This window comes from Leptodactylus fuscus, chromosome 7, assembly GCF_031893055.1.
Source record: "Leptodactylus fuscus isolate aLepFus1 chromosome 7, aLepFus1.hap2, whole genome shotgun sequence".
In the NCBI taxonomy this organism is placed as follows: Eukaryota; Metazoa; Chordata; class Amphibia; order Anura; family Leptodactylidae; genus Leptodactylus; species Leptodactylus fuscus.
The window spans coordinates 105,515,438-105,527,553 of NC_134271.1; the positions used below are offsets into that span (position 1 = coordinate 105,515,438).

Consider the following 12,116-nt stretch of genomic DNA (forward strand, 5'->3'; position numbering starts at 1 on the left):
TGAGTTGAAAAAATGTAAGTGAAGGGGAGAGGAGAGAAGAGGGCAGTTGAAACCCTGAGATAGGAAATATCCTTAAAGATAGAAAGATGATGAAAAATGTGAAATTACATTTTTCTCATGCAATCCTTCGTTAAAGTGACATATAATAAAAAGAGGGTAGATAGAGGTATGTAGAATAGCATTCAACATAATACACTGAGTATATGGGGTGACTGCAATACTGAATAAGAAATGTACTAAAAATCTCACAAACACTATGCAGTACACTTTTTTTTGTAGATTGTGAGCCCCATATAGGGATCACAATGTACTTTTTTTTTTGTCCTATCAGTATGTTTTTTGTAGAATGGGAGGAAATCCATGCAAACATGGGGAGAACATACAAACTCCTTGCAGGCGTTGTTCCTGGAAGGATTTGAACCCAGGACTCCAGCGCTGCAAGGCTGCAGTGCTCACCACTGAGCCACCATGTTGCCCCGCACTATACAGTACACATTGACAGGAGAGATGAATACTGAGCCTTTTCTGTTTATAGTGTATAGTAATGCTAGCCTACCTTATACAGGTTTCCAACTACAAAACAGTCACTAACTCTTAATATAATATATATACTGTATATATAATATATATAATATATATATATAATATAACTCTAATAACTAAATATAATGATATTGAGATGGCTCTGCTCACATTGTCACAGTCTATACAACAAAGCTGTAAAGGCAGCTGCAAAAAACAGGAATTGTCAATTTATTATGGCTACTGACCAGTGCAAAAGCTGGGATATTTTAAGATTTTAAGAATTCTTATGAATTAAAATGCAATTTACCGAGGACACATTCCCTTTAAGTTCACTGCAGCAGGTTTCAACAACAGTATAGGTACAATCAGTGGTGAACCTAGTCTCTCTGCTGCCTGAGGCGGATTATATCAAAAGCCACCCCCCCTTTGGGCTAGCAGTAACAGGCTGTTACCATACGGGCCCAAAGCCTGTGCTAGCAGTAACAGGCTGTTACTACTAGCACAGGCTTCAGGTCTGTATGGTACTGCTAGCGCAGGCTTCGGGTCTGTATGGTAATATCCCAGACCATGTGAAGTCTGGGACATTACCATACAGGCCCGAAGCCTGCTAGGATTAACATTAGATCCCGGAGAGGTGAGTAACAGTGTTTATTATGTTCTCTCACCTCCCCTGAGGCTCTGATTATTATACTTGGGGTCTGAAAAAACCCCTGAGTATAATAATAGCGGTAGTGGGATCGCAGCCTGGGCCTGGGTCTGCTCACTGCCGCCCTCCTTGTCCTATAGTAGAAAGGGAAGCAGGGGGTGGCAGTGAGCAGGCCCGGGCAGGTAGGTAAATAGGCTGCTACCGGCTGGGAATACTCACCCCAAAACAAAAAAAAAAGTCTGTTACTTACCGACCTCGCCGCTGCTCCTGCTACCTGTGTTGAGATACAGAGGTGTAAACCAGCGCAGGAGAGGGCCACTCGGGTTTTTTTCAGAGCAGCTTTCTGTGCTAGTTTAGAAAAAAAGTTAAAAAAAAAATCAAATTGCCGCAGTTTCCACCCCCTCCAGAGTGCCACCTGAGGCCGCCACCTCACCTCGCCTCATTACAGTTGCGGCTCTGATTACATGTAAAACAAAGAATTTCTTGAAACAGTAAAAATAACATAATAATACAGTGAACTAGCAACATCTAGGAAATGTAATTTCAGATAATGCTTTGTCATCTACATCAATGTATATTTTTGCTCTGTACTCAGAAATTGTTATTACCTTAGTGCTCATTGTGAGAAAATAACTCACAGATAATATACTTGTTCAGTATTGGTCAGCCGTTTCAGTATTCCTGCTGGAGATAAACACACATTAATTGGAAGCAATTTACAATGATAACACTCTGGAGTATAAGATGATATAGTCACAAAGTAAACACTTGGCATCTGTGCTGTAGGCCAGAGCTATCTTGTATACACATCTCTAGAGCTGTCATTTGATGACCCACTTCAGCATGACACTGGCTAAGATAAAGGCTTTTATTGGTATCCAGGGAATTGAATAAAAAAAACCCCAGCTTGTCTTATTTTAGAAATAACAGAACAATGCAGTTTTAGAACATTACAAATGTATTAATATCGTCGATTTATAAATTATTACTTAGGTTGTCTTTTACATGTTCTTCCAGCCATGATGTTTCTGACGCTTTAGCTAGAATTGAGGTTGTTGTTGAGGTTGGTAGGAAGTAGATGGCATCAAAATCTGGAAAACAGGAGCAATAAATCATTTTTTATCCAATATTTCAAGTGTCATGTGACTCCATAAGAAGGCTTACAGCACTATAGGGATTGATACAGTAAAAGCTTATCCTGTATTTTATGAAAGCTGATAGCATTTACAATGACACTATAAGCTATACATTCTCAGTTGTTGTCATTGAGTCTCAGTCAGGACCCTCATCTATATTATTTGCCACAGTGAGAAGAGATACAAATAATGACACTGTCTAGATCAGGGGTGGGCAATTCTTTTTCCCATGGGGCCACATGAGCAATTGGAATGGTTTTAGAGGTCCAGACTAATATACTTCAAAAGGTTTTGTGAGCAAAAATTATTTTTAAAAAAGGTCTGTTAGTGCTTTATAAAGTCACCCAAATACCTTTAGCAGTGTTTTGAGTGATTTCTGGCTTTCTCTGGGAGCTCCTGGTGTCCTCTGCATTTGTTTGTTTGGGGGGGGGGGGGGGTGTTCTTGCTATCTTAGCCTACAACTACCATGATGCATTGCAGTTCTCTCAGAGCCCCCTCTCACTAACTCCTTCACCCTCCCCCTGTTTCTCTAGCTAGCCTTCAGACTACTATCCCTACCTACCTAGCTAACTAACTCAGTCCCCCATCCCCCTCCCCACCCTAACATACTTACATGTCTTCTCATCCTGGAGATGATTTACCACTGTCCACTCTTCTGCCCGCACCTGGGATCTGGAACTGGCACCTACGCAATAGAACGGCGTCAGAAGCAACGCATGCACAATATAACGCTGCTTCTCTTTGCTTCTGCCAGCATTCTATTGCGCGGGGGCCAGCTCTGACTCCCTTATGAATGAATCGATGCCCAGCAGAAGAAGAGGAAGTGAGCATTCTTCTGCTTCGTCGGCGATTCTCCTCCTCTTCTTACAGGAGACTACCACAAAATGTTCGATGGAACAGCTGACTGAACATGTCTGTCGGTCATTTTGGGGTGGTCTCATGTAAGAAGAGAAGGAGAATGGTTGACAGAGCAGAAGAAAGGTGGCACTGGATGGATGACAACGCTGTGCTCAGAGCAGATTGGGAATGCCCCCTGTGTTTTCTTAGTACAGGGGGAACAGAAAGGGAACCCCCCTGTACAACAATCTCACATGGGTCGATCAGGGATAGTTAGAGGGTCAGATGTGGCCGTACAATGCCCCAGGTTTGGTCTAGAGAGTATCCAGATTATCCAAATTGTGTACACAGATTATATAAATAAATAAATAAATAAAGATATGTGTCCTTTGAAATTACATGAGAATTGTTCAATGCTCCATTTTGCCTCTGGAGGTGCTATAGATGAGTTAATCACTTGTGCATACTCCAGCAGCGGCATTTTACTGTCATTGCAAAGTGAATGGGATTCTAGCATTGTGAAAAATATGAGCAGCAGACACGTTGCAATTTCCAAAATCATTATGGTTTTGGAAATTGTAGCATGTCAATTATACCTACGGAAACGCAGGTATAATGGAGACAAACAGTCCACAGAGGAAACCTCTGCAGACTTTCTCTGAAAAGTGCTGCAGGAAAAACCGCAATGTATCTCCACTGAAGTTATTCCCACAGTACTTTTTGCTGTAACCGGCTAAGTGGAACCTGAAAACTGAAATAATATTTCCTATTTCACCCCTTTCATAACTAAAGTAGTTGTGTGAGATTTGAAAGATGGAAGTTTTCATCCATAAACAGTGCCACTCAAGCCTATGGGCTCCGTCTGGTATTGCAGCCCAGCCACATACAGTACATTACAATGGGACTAAGCTACAATGACATAAACTGCCCATGAATGAAAGTGGCTTATATTTCTAATCTCATACAATTTTATACAACCTTTTACAGAAGACTTGTCACCTCTCCTGACATGTTTGTTTTAGCAAATAATAGTTTTCTCCATAATATAATTATTTTGACGCATCCTTTTTGTGACTCTGTGTTTTGTTATTTCTGGCATAGGCTGTATTCACGCTTTCAACCCTTGAATCTTAATCCATGTATTTGCCAAATTTTCTGGCCTGACCATTGTGCTGTACTATCATCACTACAGAACAGTATGTTGTTGGGAGGCAGGGTCTCCTAGCATCATAGATAACTATAATGTCCCTCTTACGGCATGATGTTCAGGTTGGTAAATCCGGCGCAAACATTGACTCTTTCTCAGGTGTGACTCGGCCATGTGAATCTAGCTTAGTCTGTCAAGAAATTTATCAAAAAATTGAGAACAGGTATTGCTATTTGGACATAGTGTTGTCTGTACTGAGACTATAAGACTGTGTAGCGACAGACCCCTTTAACAATTAGCTAACCACTACATTTGGCTACAGTGGAACGCTGCTGCAATGGCAAGAGACCTCACATTGACTGACCTTTGACTGGAGTGACACAGATCTGTTTCTGAGACCCCATCCACCATTGGCACTTGCCATCTCTAATTGTTTTGGGTGTAAGTGGGTCTGATGAGTGGATTTTTGTTCATGGATACAAATAAGACATCCCCTGAAAATAAGCCCTAACCCATCTTTCAGAGCAAGGAATAATATCCTTATGTTCGGAGAAACATGGTATCTATCTTGAGCTGGGTTCATATGTGCTGTCCATGGTGCTGAACCTTTACTCATAAAGTTTGTCTTATATCCTTCTCACCATAAAGGGAGTCTGTCATTCTGTCTGCTGCTGCTCAATTTTCTGCTGACACGCTCTCTTTAATAAGTTTCTTTGTCTTCCCAATTTAAAGTATTTGCTGATATTTTTATTGTTGCATACATACATTATTGTATAATAAGTACACAGTCCTGCAAAAAGTTTGCTTACTTCCAGCTAAAATAACTTGACCATTGTTAACTTATTACTTGCTATTTGTCGCCTATGTTTCCATGACGGCTAGATAACATTCTCTCCGCAGGTGATATTTATCTTTGTTTCAAACCAATTACATCCTACACACAAGATTGCACTTTTGTATGATTCCAAATAAATGTTCAGTCATATGTAATGTGAAATGTTTGCCTTAATTGTGGAAACTATCCTGCTGGGAATGCAGTGGGAATGTTTTTCTCCTTGAATCCCACAGGGTAAATGTACTAAGGATCACAGCACTTGTCAACAGGACAGGTCTGTGTACAGTACTGAAATGCGGTCATTATTCTTCTTGGGTTAGTCCAGTTCTTACATTGTTGGATTCATTTTATTATTCAAATTAATATAAAAATACTAAAATATAGCAAATAATGTAGCATGAAAAAATAATTTAGAAATTAGTTACATAGTTACGTACTAGATTAGGTTGGATGAAGACAACAGTCCATGAAGTCCAACCTATAACCCTACAATCCCCTACAGTGTTGATCCAGGGGAAGGCAAAAAACCCCATGAGGCTCATGCCAATTGCCCCATTTCAGGGGAAAAAATTCCTTCCCGACTCCAATCTGGCAGTCAGTATAAAAACCCTGGATCAACGTGTCCTTAAAAACTAGAGTCCATAATAACAAATTAGTTTTATTAGTATTTAGGTAGTCTGTAATGTAATGTAAATAATGGCTTAAATGCATTGTCTAATATGGTCAACTCCATTCCACATACCCTATTAAGGTAAATGGACATGATAGAATTCACTTAAAACCATCAGTTTTACAGCCAACTAGTACAGAGCAGTGCATTCCCTTGTATAGCCTGGTGACATAGTAGCATTGTGTGCCAGGTTATAACCTATTATCTGTTACACTACAGCTATTGTAGTGAGTTAGTACAGTAAGTGCTGACATGGTCTTCTCTGTTGTCAGAATAGTCTGAGTGGTATAAAGTTATCTACTTGGGGTTATGAAATATACATTAAACAGATGATAAGACGTTTCCTGTTATACTTTTGCTTGCTCAACTACAGCAATGCCACAATGGCTTAAAGTTAACCTCTTTTGTTATTATATTTCCTAGGGTATCAGCAGCCTCTTCAGCTCCCTGAAGGTGGTACGACTCCTGAGATTGGGTCGTGTGGCCAGAAAATTGGACCATTATTTGGAATATGGTGCTGCAGTGCTAGTTCTCTTGGTGTGTGTATTTGGACTTGTTGCCCATTGGCTAGCCTGTATTTGGTATAGTATCGGGGACTATGAAGTTATCGATGAAGCAAACAACACAACTAAGAATGACAGCTGGCTTTACCAGTTAGGAATAAGTATTGGCAGTCCCTATCGATATAATGCCTCTGGCACAGGGCAATGGGAAGGTGGACCTAGTAAGTACTCATTGTACATATCATCTCTCTACTTTACCATGACAAGCCTTACAACTATTGGATTTGGAAACATTGCTCCAACAACTGATGGAGAGAAGATATTTTCTGTTGCAATGATGATGGTTGGCTGTAAGTAAAATATTATTTCCTTATATTATATTATATGCATGTTTGATTCATATAGGTAATGGTTGTGGTACTTATTACAGTATTTGGCACGGTAGCCAGCGCTGTTACTGGCTATGAATCTTACTTAATATATGTTGCACTGACTTTGTCATTATGTGGAAACTCATGTTACACAAATGTAAAGCATTAGTAAATAAATGACTATATTGATAACAATTTTAAGCATTCAACTTGTAAAGTTCAGTCAATAAATCATCCAAAAGGAGACATAAAATTTAACACAGCAATATAATCTGTATTATGCTTTGTGACAAGTTAAGAAAACACAATTAAATTCATATTTGCGTTTGTACAACAAAAACATGTAAATAACTATGACCACTAGATGGCACTGTAGAGCATTATAAATTAAAATACTTTATACTGTAACAGCTCACCATATGGATGGGCATGGTATTGCAAGTAAAACTTGTCAGCAATTTGAAATTGTATTTAGACAGTTTAATTGTACAATTAACCAAGGAAGAAAATTGTTTATAGTTCAGAGGGTTGTGCAGGATTAGAAAACATGGCTGCTTTCTTCTTAGCAAGTGATGTGACTTCCATAAGTGGGACCGAGCTGGAGCATGGTCATGTGACCAAGAGATGTGATGTCACTTCCTGAGATAAAGAAATCAGTCATGTTTGTATAACCCTACACAACCCCTTAAAATGCAGCACAAAATTCTATTTTTTTTTCTGTGTTTATTTGTAAAAAATGCTTATACCCCTAGACAATCCAAGAATAATGCTGGAATAGCGCCCCCTGCTGTTTCTATGAAAAGTCTTTATAGTGTCTAACTCTGTAAATGTGCCGAGGACAAAACACATGCTCGGTTTTGCTTCTCTGTATGCTCCACAAAGTATGCAGAGGGATCCTTGGTGTGGCGAGCAAGCTGCCTCTGAAGCTGCAGCATATCTTTGCTTGTCATAGGGCTTGCGATTGCAGTAAGGCTTTCTCACGCTCTTATTACTTATTCAGCATTTCACATAAAGGCCATTCAAAAGACACAGCAGGTAGCTTTATTCTCACATTGTCCCTGGCATATGTATAAGTATAGCTAATTTTAACTATAAACAATATTTTTTGTGTTATAAGTTCACCCCTTTAAGATGATAGGATGCCCATAAAAGATTAAGAAAGGAAAACAATGAATTTGGAGTTTCTTGTACAAGTCCTTATTTAAAAGACTACTATCTACTTATAATTTAGTATTATTACTTAGAAGACTAGCAAGTATAACATGCTACAACATTGTATGTCTCAACTTTTATCTATGAGTGATGATGGGTTAATGGGCACAAATATTAGTTGCTGTATCAATCTCTATTTAGAGAACCTCCAGGCCTTAAAGGTCATAGGTGACTACTGCAATTATAGTAGAGGAGCACTTGTCTTTTTGCTGGCATTTGACTTAAACATTAAAAGGGTTTACCCCACACATGATGTGCCAGATATGAGCAGTAGATAAGACCTGACCCATCTCAAAACACATCTCACGGCCACTGTGTATAGAGAGAAAGCTGCACTTCTTTACATCACGGGAGTTCCAGGAATCGCTGAGTAGGGTCAGACACCCTTGTTCTTGAGATGAGAATACCCCTTTAAGGAATGCTGTATCTCACTCAAGGGCATCGAGACCACTCTAGCCATAGGTCAGTCCCCTTTTTGAAGAAACTGACCACTTTCAAAGTCATTCTCTACCTTCTATATATCTGAAGAGTTTCTATTCCTCTTAATTTACTTAGTAATGAATTATTTTACTAACGTGCTAAACCCTGATCCATCCAGTTATTATGATAAATGATTTAATCAGATAAAATGTGCTACTAATGTTTTATTGATGTAAGAAGCGGTAGAAAATCCTCGGAGTCATTTTTCCAGCATGATTTGAATTACTTGCATTTAACGTACACTTTGATATGATTTATTATTGTGTGTAATTGATCTTGATTGAAGCAGATGAGAGTGAAAATGCAATATCAAGTTATGAATCCACACAGTATGTTTTCAATACTGAAGCAAAATACCGTGATTTGTTGGAAAGATAGTGCAATGTTCTGCAAAACACAATGAAATGTAAGTGAGTGTACTGAAATATTGTGAAAGGCTTCCAGCTCTGCCTCTTTGGTGCAGAGATCAGGTCTGTGTATTCACAGATTTGTTAATGGGGTTGTTCAGCAGCAGAAACAGCCCATCATTGTCTTCCAAATGAAGATGGGGGTTGACTTAGTTATAAACTGAGCAACACCAACCCCCATCAAACACATCATCGACATAGAAAGGACTAAAGCTCTCTGTCTATGGTGGAAGCTCACAGCTCAGCAGAAGCTCAGACCTTCCAGGGTCACATGAGGGGCACTAAAATAAGACAAACCATGCGTTTGAAAATATTCAGGATTTTTTATAACATCAGTATTTAGGCTGCGTCACTACAGGATATGCCTTACAAGGTGCACACCTCATCATGAAACTGTTGCACCCTTCTGCAGGGCTGCACTAAAATCTATATCAGTTTATAGATCACATAGATTTCAGGTATCATTTATGGCGATAAACTGGCAACAATAATTTGATGGGGTTGGTGGTCCCATCCATGCCATACACTCTAAGGCTGACCAAAAAGACGGCTCCCATTGAAATCAATGGGAGACAATCAGGTCTTTTTTCTGGGAGCCGTTTGTTCTGGCTCCCGGAAAAAGAATGGACATGCTCATTCTCCAGGAAGAATCCACCTGAAGACACTCCCGACTAGGCCCATTCATTTGAAATATGTCCAAAATAAAAAAATAAAGCAATTTTGCAGATAGTATTTCCAGCTCTGTAGATATGCATATTTTTTTATATAAATGTTTTAAGATAACATAAGATAATCCTTTAATATCAGTTTTAATATACACCGTCTACCAATAAGTATTTGGACACCCATGAAAATGAAGATATCTGCGGTCGTGATGTACGTCACGCTTCTGCCATTAAATAGGAAACAGCATTGGCATTAGTCATGTGCAAGATGCCATGAAGTGCAGAGTTGTCCAATTTTGAGAAAGGGGTAATTGTGGGGTACCACAGAAATGGTCGATCCTTAAGGGACATAGAAAGCAAACTGAATTACCCAAAATCAACAGTGGCCTATGTGATTACGAAGTTGAAGGTGAACAGTGGTTGTCAGAATGTGCCCCAAGTCTGTAGACCCCCGAAACTGGGAGATAGAGACCGATGAGTGCTGGCCAGAGAAACCGCACCCAACCGATGGTTCACATACACCAGGAGTTTCACCAGGCATCTGGGAGTATTGTGTCGATCAATCCCATCCGTAAGGAAGCATCTTCTGGGGTCTACCAACTACTGAATATGAATAAATGCTGTTTTTCTATTCTACCACAGGTGTCCAAATACTTATTAGTAGACAGTGTAGTAATAACATATCAAACTAGTAGGTGAAGTTAGAAGAAGACACAGGATCATCAATTCTAAGTTATAACCCTACAGTGTTGATCCAGAAGAAAATGATTAAACCTCCTTGAGGCTTGTGCCAATTGTCCCATGACAGGGGGGGGGGGAATCTAAATCCTGCAATCAGTTTTAAAATCTGAATTCTTTTTTATTAAAAAATTTTTTTAATCATGATTATTTCCAAAGTTGCTTCCTTTTACATTTTAAATACAAAAAAGATAAAGACAGTTGGAGATGCTGGGGGTGTAGTACAAAAGCCACATTTTGGAGACCATAGATCTTAAAGCTGCACAGTACCAGTGTACATTGTGCCTAGATACCATGCACTATTTACCTCTAGTTGTAAAATATATATCGTAAATATATTCTTGTCACTTATCCCTCTCCCCCTGAAGGAAACTGCATGGATTCTAAGTCATTCTTAGACATGCTGCTGACAGTGTTGTCTATTATGGGAAATATGTCCCAAGCCCCCTGCTGAAAATGCTGATCATGTCACACTCTTCACTTCTGAACCCTTCAGTCAAACAAATAGAAAGGGCCCTGTAGGGTCAAAACAGATTTTCTTTTGCAAAATATAGTCTAACGGAAAGCCTCTAACTTCCAAGCGTACCATTTTCAGATGAGCCTGGGGAAGGAGAGCTGTTAAATAAAATATCTAGTCTAAATATAGCAAGAGTGACATTAAAGGCAACTGACAGTATTTAGAAATACAGTGTAGACTTTTGGCTATGCTTCACTGGCAAGCTTAGCATTTTTAGCAGAAATACTCACAGAGGTAGCAGAACTGAATTTGTAATATAATTCTTAAGGGTATGTCATTTTTGAACAGTGAAAAGCTCTAACATATTGCAACAAAAACATAGAAAAGTGACACTGAGCAGCAATAGTGGGCACAGACTATTCTGAACAGCAATGTGTTGGGTGCTATGTCAAGGGGCCATCTCAAGTCAGCTGCTGACACTCTCTGCCAATCCCAGGGGGTCACAATGGTCAGATAGTAGAAGAGTGGGTGCTGAAACAGAACCAATTGCTCTGGATCAGTGGGGGCTAGAGGAAAAATTCTAACTTTGCCAGAATCAATAAAGCTGCTCCTATTGAAGGATACAAAGAATTGGACTTGGTGGGATGGTGAAAGATCTCAACTCACTCTGTATGGTGTAAGAACTAAAGTCTGGAAATTAAAGTAACAAGCATTGCTTATAGGGATGAATATATCCATTGTACAAAAGCTGCAGTCGAATGGAGTGCCAGAGCCTGCTATATGCCGAGTCCTACTTGGAAGGGACCAACAATGATATGTGAAAAAGTAAAAAAGTCTGTAAGAAAAAAAATGATACTGCAAATAAAATACTGTAGACAGGGATGGAATATTTTGCCTCTTCATCACTACAAAGTAAATTAAAATGGAAGAAATCTGAGCAGCCGCCTGCAATACTGCGGAGTAATTCTTTTTTTGGAACGTGTTTTGTTTGTGAAATCCAATTGAACATTTCTTAATTGATTTTCTAAAATGATAAAACTTATGAACCGACTCCTAGATGAAAAGCTAAGAGAGTAATATTAAAGCCTTAGTGTCGCATCAGTATAGATGTCTTGCCTTGCCTGCGTGCCGCTTCTTTCCACAGCTCTACGAAGTATATATTGAATACGTTCCAACCTCTGTATTAACCATCTGCTTCAAAGGCTAAACAGCCATCTGTCTGAGGTTTTATGGGATTGACTTGTATTAAGTACATCTCACTTCAAACTATCAAACATTACAGGCTTTCCGGTTATTTCTAAGTGTTTGATGCCCATTTTAGTATATTACTGTCTAGAAACAAGATTCTCCATTTTTACAAGGGAATATATATATATAAATATATACAGTATATAAATTCTAGTATATGAAATTATTTCTAGGTAGATTCCGTAGCAAAATGAACATGGGATTCACCTATAAACCTGCATATATACAATGTCACATAC

General features: G+C 39.1%; 1 protein-coding gene across 3 annotated transcripts in view; it reads left to right on the forward strand.

The window, feature by feature from the left end:
* KCNH5 (potassium voltage-gated channel subfamily H member 5) overlaps positions 1–12,116 on the forward strand; it is a 269,995-nt gene that overhangs the window by 99,265 nt on the left and 158,614 nt on the right. For all 3 annotated transcript variants that reach the window (XM_075282744.1, XM_075282745.1, XM_075282746.1), the window contains one exon: positions 6,220–6,649. In XM_075282744.1, the coding sequence (XP_075138845.1) occupies positions 6,220–6,649 (430 nt within the window). The remainder of the gene's footprint in view (positions 1–6,219; positions 6,650–12,116) is intronic.